Source organism: Euwallacea similis, chromosome 15, assembly GCF_039881205.1.
Source record: "Euwallacea similis isolate ESF13 chromosome 15, ESF131.1, whole genome shotgun sequence".
Classification (NCBI taxonomy): Eukaryota; Metazoa; Arthropoda; class Insecta; order Coleoptera; family Curculionidae; genus Euwallacea; species Euwallacea similis.
Window position 1 is genome coordinate 2,013,352 of NC_089623.1, and position 17,895 is coordinate 2,031,246.

The 17,895-nt window shown below is 36.2% G+C and overlaps 3 protein-coding genes across 4 annotated transcripts; 1 reads left to right on the forward strand and 2 right to left on the reverse strand.

Moving 5' to 3' along the window:
* Window positions 1-1,847: 1,847 nt before the first annotated feature.
* LOC136413831 (neuropeptide-like protein 32) lies at window positions 1,848-3,058 on the forward strand. The gene is made up of 3 exons (XM_066397562.1): window positions 1,848-2,002; window positions 2,324-2,526; window positions 2,782-3,058. The coding sequence occupies exons 1-3, from the start codon at window positions 1,994-1,996 to the stop codon at window positions 2,915-2,917; spliced, it is 348 nt and encodes a 115-aa protein (XP_066253659.1). The 5' UTR covers window positions 1,848-1,993; the 3' UTR covers window positions 2,918-3,058.
* A 1,684-nt stretch (window positions 3,059-4,742) lies between these two features.
* Window positions 4,743-14,488, reverse strand: LOC136413693 (polycystin-1-like protein 3). The gene is made up of 29 exons (XM_066397375.1): window positions 14,473-14,488; window positions 14,256-14,421; window positions 14,080-14,207; window positions 13,902-14,024; window positions 13,664-13,843; window positions 13,484-13,611; window positions 13,212-13,430; window positions 12,958-13,157; window positions 12,689-12,863; window positions 12,502-12,632; window positions 12,338-12,449; window positions 11,670-11,796; window positions 11,417-11,613; window positions 10,911-11,360; window positions 10,706-10,852; window positions 10,510-10,655; window positions 10,223-10,456; window positions 8,662-8,940; window positions 8,418-8,601; window positions 8,029-8,172; window positions 7,563-7,765; window positions 7,393-7,508; window positions 7,042-7,275; window positions 6,359-6,585; window positions 5,939-6,309; window positions 5,689-5,827; window positions 5,331-5,631; window positions 5,109-5,278; window positions 4,743-5,049 (listed from the first exon to the last, which is right to left on the reverse strand). The coding sequence occupies exons 1-29, from the start codon at window positions 14,486-14,488 to the stop codon at window positions 4,783-4,785; spliced, it is 5,514 nt and encodes a 1,837-aa protein (XP_066253472.1). The 3' UTR covers window positions 4,743-4,782.
* On the reverse strand, window positions 10,688-17,882 carry LOC136413824 (uncharacterized). 2 transcript variants are annotated; one of them, XM_066397551.1, is made up of 3 exons: window positions 17,685-17,882; window positions 16,489-16,997; window positions 10,688-10,700 (listed from the first exon to the last, which is right to left on the reverse strand). In XM_066397551.1, exons 1-2 carry the CDS (start codon window positions 17,691-17,693, stop codon window positions 16,515-16,517), a joined length of 492 nt encoding a protein of 163 aa, XP_066253648.1. In that variant the 5' UTR covers window positions 17,694-17,882; the 3' UTR covers window positions 10,688-10,700; window positions 16,489-16,514. The 2 variants fall into 2 exon arrangements, with proteins under 2 accessions (XP_066253648.1, XP_066253647.1); XM_066397550.1 differs by lacking the exon at window positions 10,688-10,700 and having other exon boundaries at window positions 16,415-16,997; window positions 17,685-17,877.
* Window positions 17,883-17,895: the final 13 nt, after the last annotated feature.

Genomic DNA, 17,895 nt, shown 5'->3' on the forward strand with positions numbered 1-17,895 from the left:
AATTTAGGTCTGGAGAACGAGAGGGCCAAACAACAGGACCTCCACGACCTATCCACCGGTTCGAAAAAACATTGTCTAAATATCTTCACTCTTCAACACTGATATGTGGAGGATCACCATGATGGAGGAACCATATATTGCCAAGGGTTTTAAGAGGAATTTCTTTTAATAAAGCGGGTAGTAAATTCTGAAAGAAATCCGAATAAAGTAGTCCATGCAACTGTACTGGCAAAATGAATGTCCCAATTACAAATTGTTGTGATACCATTTCTGATGAATACTGCTTTGTCAATTAATAAAATATTTCTGATAAAGTTATTGTTGTTGGTATATTGTTGTAACCCCCAGATTGCGAATTCTAGTTGACGCAGAAGATCATTGTAATTATAAATAATAAAGCTCATGCATAATTGAAAATGATACGGATCTAACAGTTGTTCTTGAAAAACGTTAAATACCGTCTTCTTAGAGGTAACAAATTGTCTTACCAATCTTTGAACGCTGGTTGAAGGATTTTCAGATACGGTATCCGATATGTTTTCTTCCAATGCCGGTCTACGAACAGTTCTTTGGATTTCGGCGTTGGTAAAGTCTTTAGTGGCTTTTCCTATATGCGTTACAAACAAATAGAAATTCCTTGATTCATACAAAAAAATTAACAGTTTCTCGTAAATATTGGTTAACGTGTTTAAGTGTTTTTCCCTCTGGAATCCTCCGATTAGGGAACCTTTCCTGGTACAATTTTCTGGCTTCTATAGCGTTATATTCAGCAAGATCATACATTACGTGCATATCGACGTATTCATTAAATACGTATTCCATTTTTAATAAACAATAATTTTAAAATTTTAAATTTACCAGCAGAAGAAGAGGAGAACCAGAAGAAATATCACAATAAAATGCACAAACGATACAAACTCAAAATAACATATTTATTTTTAGCAATTTTAATGCAAAAATGTTATTTATTTTGGTATCTAGGTGGTAAAGTAAAAAATATACGCAAAATTCTATTACTTTTGTAAAATATGCCCTTTGACAAAATGGTGTTTTTCTGGAAAACAGTTGGGTTCAGGTACATCAATCAAGAGTTTTTTTTTCTTAAGTATGCCGGAAATCTAATAAATTACTTATGTAATCGTTATCGATTAAAAAAAAACAATAACTTAAAAGTTTAGGGGTAAAGAAGTTGAAGGTAGCCTCCCCTCTGCCCTCCTGAAGATGTACTTTTTATTTTCGGGATATTGCCCACAGTTTTGGAAACGTCTTGTACATCGAACAATAAGATATTTAGCTCAGTGCAATTTGAACTTTAATACGCCTAAACCTGCCTCTTAATTTCGTTGTGCCGGGTCAGTTCTAATGCTTCAAACTGTGGAACTTTACGGTATTACTCATACATTTTTTTAATGGCAAATTGGCGACGCTTCCGCAAAACAATAAACGCCAAATCAAAACAAACACAAGATTCCATGGATAATTCGCAATCGGTACTCGTTCACAGATATCAACAGGCAATTATCATCGGAAACGACCTTCCTTATTAAGTGTCATTGACAAGACTAAGAAATCTACTTAATCTATCTATAGGAAAAAACCTCCCTTATACTGCTGCAGCAGATTATCAAGGGGAAGCCCCCTGCTATTGAAGAAAACCTGCCAGAAGGTACAAAGAACGCACCAGCAATCTTCGACGAAGTAATAACCCATTACGCCGAACCATCTCTTCAATATGCAGCTCCACCTTTGTCGATTTAAAGCGTAAACGGGCGACAACAAAAACAAGAAACGCTAATAATGGCGAGGACGATGAATAAGAGCAAAAAAACCTGAAAAAAAAATGTGAATCGCTGCTGGCGGCATCCCGGCCTATAAAAACAAGGAACCTGTGGTACCAAGAGCTAGAAACCTGATAGGCAGTCGAGAATAATAGGTCAGCGATCCTGAAATTTCTTTTAATAGTGGGTAGTAGTGTTGTGAAATATCTGACAATATGATGAAGGTAATTAATTTTTTTAATGTTATTTTTTGAATGGCAACAGCACGGCGCCGATGTATTTGCAGCAGCAAAACTCCCAACTTTTAAATATGTCAGAATTTTGTCAATATCATGTTCCATACTTACTTTTTTTCTGAACGTGCAACTAATAAAATTTAAAAAAAAAAAAAAAATTTTTTTTTAATTTTTTTTTTTCTTTGGATTAATGTAGTCAATTTTGAAAGGCAACAGGGCGACACCGCGGTGCTTTCAGCGGGGAAACTTTCAATACGTCAAAATTTTACCAACCTCCCCCCGACAATTTTTACTTAATTTCTATTGCAGGAATTGGCGGTTTTGGCAATAGCCGCTTTGGTTTTGTGCCAAGGGGCACCGACAGACGAAACGAAATCTGACGTCATCCCGCAACAAGATGGCGGAGAAGTGCCATTGGCCATTGATGTGCCCATTGAAAGTGCCAAACAAGAAGTGGTAAGCAGTGATGACCTCAACACTGATGCCAGCGCTTGGGGCGGTTGGGGAGGAAGGTAAATACTACATTCAAATAAAAAATAAAATTACATTTGCCCCACATTGGCTAATTTCTCGATCACATTTCAATAATGACAGCGATACCTGTGACGTAAATGACAGTGACAGTTATGACACAAAATTATATTAACCGCTAATTTACTGAACAAATTTGTGGGCATGTAGAATGTTTTTATGGTAAATAATCGGTCAAATATTAGTTAAATCAAATATTTTTTTTGACTGGGAGTTTAACTTTTTTTTATTATTAGGGGTTATGGAGGTTGGGGAGGTCGCGGCTATGGCGGTTGGGGAGGTAGAGGTTGGGGAGGCGGCTGGGGCGGCGGCTATGGCGGTTACCGAGGCGGATGGGGAGGCGGTTGGGGTCGAGGGGGTTATTGGGGTTAACCCAGCGACTTCCCCGCTAGCCCTGAGACGAAAAACCAATTTGGCCTAATAGCAGAAACAGTTTGCGAACTGCAGCTGATAAATTATCTATTATTTTTGTACCTGTATGAGCAATTATTAATAAATTTTGGGAAGTCTTTACATGGTTTTATAATCCCTCTATAAAATCGCCAATATGACTGACTAATAAAGTAAAAAGGGCAATTCAAACATCAACTTGGGTCAAAAGCGACGAACTGTGACCTACGGTTCATTCAAATCTAAGACTGAGTAAACAAAAAGGCGGCGCTTTTGCGTGCGCCAGGGTTGCACTCAGATAGATTTCAAGGCAATGAACAAAAATTAATTGAAGATAACATTTTTTTAATTAATGAGATAAAAAGCAGAAAAGTGGTGAGAATTACGTTAATTAATTTATACACTTTTATTTGTTTATGATCCGCAATTAATTTATGGAAGAAAACAAAAACATAAAACAGCATTTGAAAATCGTACGAATCTGTTCATATTCACAAAACTTAATACAAACTATTGTGTAAATGAAAAATATGCAAATAATATTGCATATATTAAAACCAAACATACGTAACTTACGCTAATTAACCTAACACAATTCTATGTCGAGTTATCTGATGGACTTAATGCTCGACTGCTGCTGGCATCGCTATCGGTGTTAATGATAAGTAATTCTACATGCACTTCAAGGATGTTACCCAAATTCCACATTTTTCATTCTACGTTCTTCTGAACGTGTATTTTCTATTTTCCCCATTTATCTGGAGTAATTTGGTCTATTGTTTCATATAACAGATTTTTCGCACCTTGGATTTTGAAGGGACGATTGTTCGCAGCAACAAAGTTTTTAATATTAGCTCAAATCAGTTCAATTGGATTGTTCGCAAGGGTAGGGAGGAATTCGAAGAATCAGTTAGGACGCTTAGGCTGCTTTATACAGGGTGTGTTTTTTTATGATTAATGAGGGGATCTCGGAAATTAGCAAAGTTACGTAGTCGGTTAAATGGGGAAATAATTTTAGCGTTAGGGGACGAATTCAAAGCCATTTTTAGTTTCTTGAGAAAATCCATGGTTTGCTAGGTATTTAGCAAACATCAAATTTTCTCGATTTCTTTTAATTGATTTAGCCACCTAATTATTGGTTTTAGAGAAATTATGTAAATACGAATATTACTTACCCAATTAATTATTAATAATACAGATGTTCAAAAGGCTCTCCGTTGTTATTTACACATATATTGCATCGTTTTAAAACGGAAATTGTAACTATCCTAATAGAATGCCCATGGATAATGTCAAACCGCTTCTCTAAGACCTTCTACTGATTCATTATTTTTTCTATAAACTTAGTTTTTTATTGTTCCCCTTAGAAAAAAGAGCACTTGACAATATCCCTTAAAACTGCAATTCTTTCCTTATTTAACCGACTTTGTAACGCTGCTAGTTTCCGAGATCCCTTCACTAGTCATTGAAAGAAACTCGCCCTGCATATACATCGTAGCGGTTCGAGAAAAATTCCGTAAAAAGCAAAAATTGCCAAATAATTCTACATTATTTAGGTATTGTTTCTTTCTTTCTCTCATTTTTGGCGTTTTAGACAGACAACACTCACACCTAAATACGACAATGTAGTCAATGGCATTCAATGTTTAGATTAAATTTTTGTTTACTTCTACTCTATCTTAGCTTTGAATATAGTATAGTTCCAGTTCCCTCTGCCACCCCGCTGACAGCATTCCCCTGTTGCTGCATTGTCACGGTTTGATAATATTAATCAATATTATGCTTACCGTTTACATTATTTACGTAAAAATACCACGAATTGTTATTATCATCATAAAACAATACATTCATTTAACTTTGATATTATTAACAACGCGCAAAAGTATTTTTGCATTGTCAATTAAAGTGTCCAGACGGTCAAGTCTGCGTTCAATTGCAGATACATGCTGACCTCTGGTCGCTTTGTGTGCGGGCACACAGAAATTGGCTAAAAGTTCACAAATATCGGCAATCTGACAAATTTTCCGGTCATCGACGAAGGTTATCCGGCGGGAATCCCCCGTAGGAAAAAACATTTCTTTGCGCGAAGACTCTTTGGTAAATAACGCCATTATCTGCAATATTTAAGTGAGATGAAGTGAGGAATGGTCAAGACATTGCTGCTGCTAGTTACTGTTTTGGAAATCAGTTCAAAATCCATGAGTTTTTGCCTTTCAGTATTGCGCAGCACGCATATAGTGACCAAAGCCATAGCGTCCAACCTCTCCTTGGGAATGGCAAAACAGTTTGCGTAACGCTCCCCGGATTTCGGTTTTATGATCAGGAGATCGTTTTTTGCGGTATCTGCAAATAAGTCAACTGTTAACTGGGAATCCTATCACCCAAAGCATCATACCTTGCCCGCCTCTAAGCTTCGTAGCTTTGGTCAATAGCAGATACTTATAATACGTCCACTTTTCAACCAAATATTTCTGGACGCTACTGGAGTCATCCAAGTAAAAATTCTTTGCATCTGCGTAGTACAGGCTGATAATGGCAATGTAGATGTTGAAGAAGAAGAACGAAACTAGCATGAAGGAGATGTAGAAGGTCACCCCCAGGGGGCGCTTGTAGAAGGCGACCAGATGGAGGTTGGGGTAAAGATTCAGGCTCAGCAAAAGCAAATTGGTGAAAGTGGTGCGCAAATTTCTGAAGTCCTAAATCCAGTATTTAACTAACGATAAAGCTTCAAGATGTATCTTGTCAAATCATGCCTTAGATTCTCCCCCAAAAAGGTACATTCCTCCAAAAGAAAAGGTCACCACTAAAAGTAGCTGATAAATCAAACAGAGCAGGAGTGACAGACTTGCATCTTTTATAGTCTTTTCGGCTACTTTCACTATTACCATGAACCTGACCAATGACAATATATGTATCAAATAAATATGCACTGTCAAAATGATAGTTTACAATTCAAAAAGCATTTTGACAGTTATATATCTCAATCTGTGTCACTTTCATTACCTAAGTAGCTTCCAAATGCGCAATGTTGCCACAAACACTAAACTGGCGGACATAAACGTCAGAGTGTTGTCAGCTCCAAATAAGTCAAAGTAGTTGACAAATTCGTTATTTTTGGCCGTGGAGAGGGTATCGACGTAGGTGCGAATGCGCGACAATCTTGCGTAATACAGATACATTGACAGGAACGTCAGTAACACAATTATTACGTCAAGAATGGACCAAACGTTATAAAAGTAAGCCTTTTTCTTCCTGGCGATTTTTTTGCAGATGCGCGTCATTAAGACCAAAATCACCAGGCCAAATAGTAAAGAAACGAAATTTCTAGTCATGATGTTCGTTTTGTCTATCATCAGCAATTTTCTAGTTTGGATCTGCAAACATCTCCTTAATTAATTTTCTTATATATTTTGAAGCGATTACCTTGAATTCGGTCACAATGCGACCAGCAGGGTTCACTTCGAATATCAAAGTGACGCCATTGAATAAATTTACGTTCGGATTGTAAATCAGAAATTCAATAAAGAGGACACTTGTGCGCCAATCGAGCCATTGGTGTTTTTGCAGGTACTTCAAGTTGACCAGTGAGTTTTTCAAGTTGCGGCCTAAAGGGGCGACGTAGCCTCCGCCGGAGTAAGTCGCGAATTCACCTGTAAATATTACGTTTCAGTTAAATAAACAAAATGTTAAATCAGGTCTTCAAAATAAAAATTAAGAACAACTGAACATCAAGTTTTCTGACATTGACACAATGACAATAAATACTGACAAAAGAATTTGACAAGTTACTAAAGTTGTTCATGCTGTGCTATCTGGATTAAGTAATAATAATCTTTTTCAAAATTTTAACATTTACTAATTAACACTTTTAGTCATTAACTAACAATAATCACGCTGGCGCATATTGTATTTTTGGCGACAAAATGACGTCATAAGGGTCCTAATTCATAGGGGTCTTCCGTTTAAGTTTACAAAGGCGTATGTAGATAGGACAAGAACATTTCTTGGTATTTATCTTTCAGTAGCAAACCTCAACTTCCAGTTTCTAAATTCAGTTTAAGCCTCTCATGTTCAGCGTTGCCACATTTACGACTATAGTGACTTACCCGACTGTTTCCAAGTGCCGGCAACATGGTCTTTGCTGTACCGCCAAACGTTGCTCATGCGCTCGGTGCTGATGTTGGATAAATCAGTGAGGGGGCGCCACCCCCTGGAATAATCACCCTTTTCTGGGAAAACCCTGAAATCCGATCTGCAAGTGGTGCGATCTAGATGGAGCATTACTTCCGGCAGTTGACAGGGAACCCCATGGGTGCGATGTTGTCGCAGACGAATTAAACCTAGATTATTAATGTTCTGTTATATTTAACTTGATGTTTCCATAGAAACTAAGAATCTGACCAAAACGCAGACTCTACTTAAAAGGTCATTTGTTGATCAAACATACATCGACTAACCTAAATAATTGTTAGAGAAGTCCTTGGTCATTCCTGGATTATTTTGAACAAACTTCCCGTACCAATGCTCGGACTGAATGGAAGGTAAAAGAATATCGGAAATGTAGCTTTCAATGCTAAAATTATTGACAAGTGACTGTTTTTAATTATTATTAAAACCATAAAATTACTCTTTAACGAAATTAACATTAACGTGTTTTCCAATCATCTTTCCACTCAACAACCGCTCAACCTCCTCGTTGTTGTAAACGGCCTGATCATCTCTATCGAACATCAACACTACATACAATAATGCAATGTACAAGGTAATCATCAGCAAATCCTCTAAAATTTCCTTGACTTTTTCTTTGGTGTTTTCCCATTTTTGACGCTCCTAATTTCAAAAAATTATAATTTTCATTAAAGCTGTTCCGTGCAACAGCGACAAACACGTTCCACTCAAACTCAAAATTTAATACATTAAAAAATAACCAGTATGTTCCGCTTCCTTTAATGTGAACATTTTTCTTTAAATGAATTCAAATTTTTCAAAAGATTCAAATAAAAAAAACTGTCAATTCAATTTAAATGGGCACCGCGCTCATTTGAGTGTGAGCGTGAGAGTCGTTTTATCGAGTCCTTAAGCCGATAGAGTACCTTTTCAGTAATGGGGTCTAGGGCGGAGTACAGATGACGCAAAAAGGGTCTCAAACCGAGGGCCCCGAAACGTTTGTAGATGAATATCCTTTGCACTTCCACATATTTCATTATTCTCTGTATTAAGGATGATAATGATTGTGTCTAGAATTATCGGAAAACAGAGATTTTACGACGCATTTCATGATATTTTTAACAAACATTTGGGATTTATAGGGATTCTACGAAATTTTCCATCAATTTCTCACGATTTCTAACTCATTGTTCGAAATTTTTTATTTATGTTTCGTGGGAATTAGAGAACACATTTTTTTTATATTTCCGATGAATAATTTTTAATCGAGTTCCAATAATTACTTACAAAAACATTTAACATTATTTTTTCTTACCTTTGTAGGCATCCGAAGAAACCATCCATAAAACATACGGAAAACGTTCTCTACCACGAAAACGTTAAACATTAAACCCAACGCAATGGATAACAGCCACAACAAACTTGAGTCACGAGGAACCCAGAAACCCGAAATCGTCAAAGCGGTCATAGACAGGGTCGCAATGATCACCACTACAATCCTGCAAAACAGTTCAAAATCACAAAAAAATCCATGTAGAAAATTATGGAAAATCACGCACCAAGAGATTTTGGCCAACTTCTGGGAGTATCTTCCTTTATTTAGTTGTCCTTTCTTGATCAGATGGACAAGAAAAAAATGAGGAATAATAATGACTAAATTGGCAGCTATGGGAGTCCAAATCAGCTTCCAATCAAAACCAAAATTATGCTGATCTATAGTGTCCGATTCATCGAATCTTGGAACGAAGTAAATAAGCATTGTTACCAGATATATTGACAGGACTAAAGAGAAAATTAATACGGAACGTTCTTTTCTGTTGAGCGTTGGATCGGTCCTTCTGAAAACCGGATGTAGGTTAAAATTAACAGTTGGTTTTACCACGACCTCAAATTCGCCATTATTCCGAATTTTGCTTTTTAAGAAATTTTTCTTAAGGAAGTTTAAATTATGCATACCTATTATCCATTAAGATAAAAGAATAGTTATTAAATCATTAAATAGAACTAAAATTTTAGTGATTTTGTAGAAAGTTTCGTATTCATGACTTAAGTTGATTTTGCTGAAAAATGTTTCTTTATTATAACCCAAAATTTATCATTTTTTCATAATAAAAATTTATATATTACGTACCTAAGTGTGCTGATTTTACACAAATTTACATTCACCATTGTCAAGAAGCTAACTGTTTAGAAAATATACAGTGCTCATTTAACAAATTCTCACTCCTATGGATTTATTTGTGATTACATAAAAAAATCAATTATGGAGAGGTAATTGAGACTAATAAAAGTGAAATTTTAAATCAGCGACAACCCTACGGGGTGTCCCAAAAGGGTGCGACGTCAAAAAGTGTATTTTTTTATTGGGACCACCTGCATTTTTTGCATGTGACAGAAACTTTTCTTGAGATTGTGTTAGTTTCTAGACTTTTTTTACCCTGTGATGCAATTACTCGAAACTATAACTTTTCAAAAAAAATTTTAGACATTTGCAGTGTCTTATAAAGAATTAATATCGCAGTTTGCTTAAGTTAAATTTTTGATAAATTTAGGATGGAATCTCATGTAAGATCCACTTAGCAGGTATGCATACTCATTTAGCCAAAAATATACATAAGGCGTTCCCAATAACAACTTTAATTTTCACCTTTTCAAGTTCAATTTTGATTTTTTCAAATAGGGTGGTGTGTTTTTTATGACGTAGAACGAAAGAAAATTGAATTTTATTAATTTTGTTAAAAATTAATAAAACTCAATTTTCTTTTGGAATATTAATGGAATTATTTCAAGAAAACCTGCATTCATGGTTAAGTGCCTCAGTGTTCGTATCAATCGCATGGTTTCGATGTTATAAATGGAACTTATTGGTTAATTTGTTTAGATATATTATTATGTATTATTACTTATATGTTTTAGATATACATACTGTATAAAACATGCCTGGTAAATTACCATATGTCTGTTTTTTCAGTTATTTTAGTTTGCAATTTATACGACGTCGTCACTATTTCATAAAAATCTCCCAACCATTATTAAAATATTCATGAAAAACAAGAAAAAACTTGATTTTAAAACTGTTTAAAGCAATGAAAGTTGACGTAAGTACTTAAAATAACTTACGAAAAATCCCATAAATTCACTTCGTTGCCAAACTTCCACAAAAACGCCTCAAGGGCCGCATGAATTTTCTTGTGTCTTTGATCCCTTTTCTGGTTAAGATGTCCTTTTGAAGACTTAATCGGCGTAAGCACAAATGTGTTGTTTCCATCATGCACCACATCGAACCATCTATCAGCCTTAAAAGTCCAAGATTCTTGTGTTTGTATGTCGTGAACTTCAAATTTAGAGCAGAACCTAAAATAAAGATCAAAATCAGGAAGCTCAGACACATATTTAATGAGATCCACCATTTAGTTCCATGCCCCACTGCATCGAACCACACTTCAAGTGCTTTCAAGTCTCCTAAACATCCTGAGGTAGCCAGCACGAACCATGTTTCAGTGCCCTTTTGAAGCATCATTAAGTCCGGGTCGGGATAATTCAGCAGATGGGCCTAAATGCCTTAATTAGAACCTAATTTGTTTGAGAAAAAAAAACACTTACTAAGCTTTCACCGTTGCTTCCATGGAGCTTTATTGAGATATTTGAAGTTGTACCTGCAAACTTTTCTCTTCCAGTGGTGGCCACCAATACATACACGTAAAGGTATGTGTTGGGCACATCACTTAGAAAGAAAACCCTGTCTAATATCTATTAAACGATTACAACATAAAAATGCATATACAAGGTGTACGCATTATAAACTTACATCATAAGGCGCCTCAAATGAAGCATAAAGTAGCATTACAATAAAAACCACGAAGGTAATTGCTGTGACTGCAAAAATCACCCAACAAAACTTGTGCTCCAGCTCAAACTCTATGGCAAGAATCTGGTGCTCCGGGATAGTTTTAATTTCACTTCGGAATCCTGTTAAAATGCTGCCACTGCTGCAGGAACATTTAACAAACTCTGAACCAAATGAGGCCACGCAGGCCTGTTCCCAATGCCTTGAAGTCTCATTCCATTGGAAGCAACCAGTGGTTGATACTGAGAATTTATAGTTCTCACCCTTCGTTTGAGGCAAAACGCTCAAAAACCAAAAAGAGTCGTAATCGTGCAATTCTGTTATGTGAATGATATTGTGCGAGGGGCTTAAAGTGGTGCGTCGGTCTTTGAAGTATTGGTATGAGGGCTTCTCGAAGTGGGTCACCGTCACCTTTATTATACTGAGATTGTAATTATATTGAATTTTTTTATTTAAAGAAAGTTTGCCTCAATTTCACGTGGCAAATCCTTAAAACTGATGATAAACCTCTGATTTGCAGCTACGAAAATGCGATGCACAGAAACGTAATCATAGAAACTTTCCTCATCTAAAGAAGAAATTGGCTTGTCTGGCATTTCAGCCTGGTGCACTTCCTCTTTTAATGATATAGAGGTGTTAATTGGCAAATTCACTGTGAAAACGTCTGAAAATAAACAAATTTTCGGTTTGTGAGTGCTGATGGAAGAAACAAGAACCTACTGGAATTTAAGTCAGTGCTTTCAGTCGATCGAAGAAAACCCCTGCCCAAGAACTTGAGGAATATTACAGGGGTGATTAGAGTGATGTTATCAATGTACCAATAAGGGTTTTCATGGATGGTGCACAGCTAGAATAAAAAAGAGCATTTGTCGAGGACAATATAAATATATGCGAAATAGTAGAGTTTAGTTTATAGAAGTACCTATACTTGTAGAAAAGTTATAAAACTGTTGATCTTTTGATTGGTTAGACATGTAGCGCACTGCGACAATGAAAATCAATGAAATATAAATATTTTTTCAAATTTTCCTTCGTATATTAGAATCACTCACTCAGGTAAAAGAACCGCAAAGGACTGTTAATAACTGGACCAATGGGCATTTACGTTCATACATCTAAAGAGTTTATTTAGTGATAAGTCTGTGGTAGTAGAGCAGAACCCAGAACCCGAAATGTTTTTACTCAAAACCTATTGCCATATCGGATTCTGCCTTCGCACCACAGAAATGGAAACATTTCTAGTAAAAAAGAAAGCTAAATATTCACAGGTAACATAAAAAGTGTTGTAACATAACACATTTTTGAAAATAGTATTCAAAGCTTCGATTTTATCGCGATAAATAAAATTCACTCTCGGTGAAACTTAAATTAGCAAGAAAAATCGATACCAAAGTATCCACCACAGAGATCTTCTTTTGGAAACATTCCCTTGAAGGCTGAACCCAAAGACTGTAGTTCTGTCTAATGTTCATTTTCCTATAAGGAACTTCATAGCAGTACCTACAAATCACTCCATACAACACTTTAAAATCAAAAATTAAAACAGTGTTACATGCGTCCGGCTACAATATCCATGAGACCTTCTTTGGTGACCACAGGGTCCTCTTCAGGCACCATTGTGAAAACCATCATTTCCGCATTGGAAAAGCATATTTTACCCATATTTTGAGTGGCAATTTCAAGCTATAGTATCAATATTTTTACGTTATTTTAAGTTCTAAAGGAAAATTATTAAAAACCTTGGCAATATTATCAGATGATAGCTCATCATCCACGTAGTCTGGATAGTCTTCGGGTGGCACGAGGATGGGCAAAGGAGGAACTTCGATTGGAGGAATTGTGATATTGAGGTTTTCAGTTCGCACTGATTCGGGATTTTCTTTGAGACCCACTTGAGAACATGATGAAATTGATCTGCAGTGAGCAAAAAAATCGCCACAGAAAATAGATATTAAAATACCAATTAAATTCTTTTTGAGCAAGGACAACACTTCTAACATGCATTTACTTTATAATATTCTCAATCTGCCTCCTCAAGGGTTGAAGATTCTGTGCATACTCAACCTCGTTAAACAACACAGACTGGGCCTTCATGCATATCTCCAACGACATGGTGATCAAATCAGGGTTCGCCTTTTCATACCTCTCATCAATTAACGCCAAAATATCTATAACTTTCTGCGCGGTGTCTCCTGTGTCGAGATCAATCTATACATGAGATTGAAATGTATTTTTCTGTGATAAAAATTGTGTGGTACCGACAGTTTTAAGGGCGGAGACCACTTTTTTGTCCAGTTCAGCTTTCACTGATTTGGTGACATGAAGCGATTTTGAATATTCGCTGACGATAACCATCAATTCCTGTAAGGGTAGACCAGTGTTTCCAGATTTAATGAGGTCCATAGCAGTATCAAGTTTACTGGTGACAGTTTCTGAGATTTGTTTCTCAGATTTGCCCTCCAAATCGAGACCATCAGACACCTTTTTGGGTTACAATTAGCGAGTTCTTTAAATGAGCTTAAATTAAATCTTACATTTGCCCTTAGATAGAGCGAAGCAGTATAGTCGTATTCCAGATAAGTAATGTTGATTAAAACATCAGACCCTGCAGGCAAATAGAAAAAATTCTTAGTCAAGGTATTAGACCTCAACACTAGAGAGGCTGCAATTATTTTCATAATAAAATATTATTTAGCTGAGGGAAATGAGGGCACTTTTCTGGCTTTTCCGTACAGAAAACACTTCAATAAATAGATTGTGGTTCAAGTCAATACACTCGATTGAAAAATAAGTCTGTAGGGCGACCCCCTTTAAGGGAATTAATTGGCAAAAGGGCATAGGGGGCAGATCGGTGGCGAAATCAAATTCTGCGGACATGCCATCCTTGGGGCCACCTTAGTGAAAGGAAAAACAATAAAAGACTCTTTATTTTTATTGAACCACGTAACAGACCTACTACAGACACCTTGGCCAAGTATCTCCTCTCTTTTTCTAATGCTACAGGATTCAGGTAAAATTCATCTCCTTTGCGGCTTTTTAAAGTGTCATAAGATATTTCTTTTTCATCTTCATCAGCTGTAAATTATCTCTTAATTAGTGCACTCTTACGTCTCTAGCTATCATAACATACTTATATCTGTACAAGACCATAACAAATAAACCCCATTCGAAAGTGTCCACCCTTTGAGGACAGCCTTTAGGACCAGAGCCATTGAAGGCCGAGTTGTTTTAGCCTTTGGTAGGCAATTTTTTATACACCTAAATCAATATTCTCTTACCGTTTAATTTCGTTATTATTATTATTACAAGATGTTTAAGGTGCCTCCATCAGTATTTTCATAAAAGCTCACTTCCTGCGCCCTTGTAATTGAATATTTAGGATCTGTATCCATTTTCAAACCGATTGTTGTGGAAATTTTATAGGAAAACTCAACTTTGCTGGCTCCCTTTGGTATTATTATTCTCTTTTGATCTGAAACACCCCTAGTTGGCTATCACCCTTCCACCATGAAATTAGACACACTGATGAATTTATCCATAAAGGACTGCTTGCAAAAGTTCTGCACATATGTCCCTGCTCCCTTTGACACCGAGCATTTCCATTTAAAAGTTAAACCATATAGATTACCTGGACCGTTATTTTGATCCATCACATCCCATACAACTACAACCTGATGTTAGATTTTAAATTACAATAAACAAAGAAACAGACCGAAGTTTTGCGTGCCTGAGGGGTACCGCTTTTTGGAACCTCCAAGTATGTATCCCAATGGGGCGAGGAATTCTAACATAAACTGACACTAAATACAGATGGGTTAAAAGTCACGATAAGGTGGTCAAAAATCACAAGGAAAATTCTACCTCAACTCCCGAACCAACTAGCCTTCTGTACGGTTTCTGTACACTGAAAATTCTCAGTACAGTGGGTCCACGAATTGAAAAACTGTAAGGGGACATAATGATAGAGGCCTGAGTATCATTGGATGATTCCTCAAAGAAAAAATTTCCTTGACCCATTTTGTCAGCTCTGTAGGTACCATCTATTTAAAAGACTGTTATAAAGCTTTTTAAGGGCATTACGAGTGCAATTTACCTGATGGGGGTATTATAAGAAGGAGGAACATTTTATTAATACAATTATCGCCTAATTCTAATGAGACGAAGATTTCATCCTTCGAGTAGACAGTGCTGTGCTGGGAGAGCTCCTTATGGTTTTTATCGACGCTGGCAAAAATGTCATTTAAACATATTTAAAATAATATTATTAACAGGATGGGTTATTGAGTAAAACATTGAGCATTAGTTTTTAGTTGAGGTGAGTTGAGTGGTGGCATCCAATGCAGTTTAGAGTGAGTCTTGAAGCTCCTATCAATACTAGTTCCCACCAACTGTTCGGAAGAAACATGGAAGACCAGAAAACAATTTGTTCACTTCGAGGGGCTTTCGGAAATATGAGTCCGCGGGGCAGTACAACTTGCAAATGAAGGTGGGGAAGCCGCCCAAATCCAATCAAAATTGCGAAGGCCCTTGTATGGTAGTAAAGAAGGTTAATGGCGTGGTTTGGAGGATTCAGCACTCTTCCAGAGCAAAGGTTAAAGCGATAGCATGAAGGTTTGTAAGAGACGAACAGGATTAAAAGGAGAGCAGTGTTACGAGTAGCGGTCGGCCGTCGCAAGTAAAACAGAAGAGAAATAGACAAAAAAGTTTTCCTCTTATGTCGAATATTGTGATACGTTTTTTTATGTTAATGTTTACATGTTTGTAAGACAGTTATATAATCTTCTAGTAATAGGTTCTTGGGATCTATAAGATCGTTGCTAAGAGTCAGTTAGTTTAGAACTGATACAGCTATAAGAACGAAGCGATTGTTTCTATAATGAAATAGCGAATTATTAGGGGAATATTAGTTGGCGTATTGTAGTTTTGCTTATTTGTCGAATCAATAGTGTTTATGTTGAAATTTGACTTACCAAGTTGCGGACCTGAGGGGTTTTGTTACACACCTTTGCGCATGAACTTGTGGCCGTTCATACACGGAATACAACAATAGGAAATATATAAAATGCACCGCAAGTGTTCCACAGTCGGCCACATATGGAATGTTCATGGTTTTATCTAGTTTTCTTGTATTAAATTGACGATTTTCTGGAGTAATTTCTCATCAAAATGATTAAACTGCGGCCATTTTTTTTTAATGACGTGAACTGTCAATTTGACATTCTAGACAAATTATATCGATGGTATTGGCTAGAAATAACAGTCTCATCACGTGAAGAACTTGTCTACCACAGCAAGAGAATTAAACCGTCACAGCCACCATGAAGAATACCAAATGTACAGGATCCATGTAAAAGTTTGCGTCAAAATTACAGAGGCTTCCAAATATATAGACCCCTGAATATTTTTAAAACTCTCAATAATTAACATACCTTTAAACTGTAGAAATAAATTTTGTATTACCTAATTTACACTTTAGTAACATCTTAAAAGCTAGAAATAAATTACTTATTTCAGTCCAAGTTATCCTTACGCAAAAAACATATTTACATCACTAAAAAGGCATTGTTAAACAACAGTAGGAAACCGGTCGTAATTGTTCAAATACCCTACCAGTGGTGGAGGTCTTAATATTCTCCTCTTGCTCCTCGTGAGGGTTTTATATTCCACTACTGGTTTCAGTTCGTTACTTTCCCTTTTAGTTAGGCCATGTCCCTCACGCTTCTCTTGTAACTGCTTTAGAATCGAAACTGGTACCAAAACGTAGTCCTCGGGATCTTTAGTTTGATCCACCTCAAATGTGTCCTTTAGCAGCCCTTCTAGCACTGTAATGTTCGCCTGCCCTGACTTGGAGTCTTCTTTAGAGTCTTGATCATGGTTTAAAGTTTTGTGTAGCTTCTCAACTTGTGTGGAAGACACCTCAATGGGCACATACTTCACATCATAAGGGACAAAGATGACTTTGTCTGATTGGCTGTCTGCGTTGCTTGTAGAATCTGTGAGGGCGAGCTTGACGCTCAGGCTAAGCAATAGCAGCAGGTTTCTTAAATTCTGGAAGTGTATATTTGTATGCAGGATGATTCATATGTATGGGCCAACCTCAGAGACGTATTCTACAGATTAATATGAGATCAAATTGGTTAATTAATATGAAATCAATGTTTTTTTTAATCGTTTCTTAAGAAGGTTATGACGATTTAAAGATGGGGATTGTAAAGTGGTTTTTTGACTCTAATTAGTGAATGGGAAGTCACAAAGTGTTGAAATTTGGCAGGTATCTATAAGATTGGATCTGGAATATTTTTACAAAAAGATTTTTTTTAATAATCAGTGGCGTGATGTTTGGGTACACGTGCCTGTTTTTTGACAGAATTTTTTTTATAATAAAAAGGTAATCTTTCTCAAATTCACTTGAACTTACCGTTTTCTAGAGAAATGGGTTTAAAAAATCATTTCCCATTTATGAGCATTAAATTTTAATAACATTATTAACAAAATTGATGAAAAATCAAAAAGGAAAAAGATAAATTTAAGCGAATTTGAGAAAAATACCTTTTTATTGTAAAAAGTTGTTTTTTACGAATGCTATCTTTTCGTATCAAAATTTTATATTACAAAAAAGTATTTAAAATTTTATCTTATATTAACGTGTAGAATACGCTCCTAAAGTAGCGCCCTGTATTTTTGAATGATCCTGTATAATAAATGAATGAAAGTCTATATAACTTTTTCACTTACTTGAAGCATGTTGATTTAAATTATCGTTAATCACGCAACTAAGCTGATTTTGTATTTGGTATGATCATGATCGGGGAAATGATGGACTCTTATATACTTATAGAACCAGAGGGTGCTAATTAGAGTAAACAAGGATGTTACCGTTCTCGAAAATATTGATCTGCATTCATGTTTGGGTTTTTTATTAGGAACAAGGAGAATTATGGTCCCA

Coding starts and splice junctions, on each gene's coding strand:
- LOC136413831 (XM_066397562.1), top strand. Junction 2,527..2,781: donor TGGGGCGGTTGGGGAGGAAG/GTAAATACTACA, acceptor TTTTATTATTAG/GGGTTATGGAGGTTGGGGAG.
- LOC136413693 (XM_066397375.1), bottom strand. Junction 14,025..14,079: donor ATGGTCTTGTACAGATATAA/GTATGTTATGAT, acceptor GATAATTTACAG/CTGATGAAGATGAAAAAGAA. Junction 8,941..10,222: donor GTGAATTTATGGGATTTTTC/GTAAGTTATTTT, acceptor TCCGGTTTTCAG/AAGGACCGATCCAACGCTCA.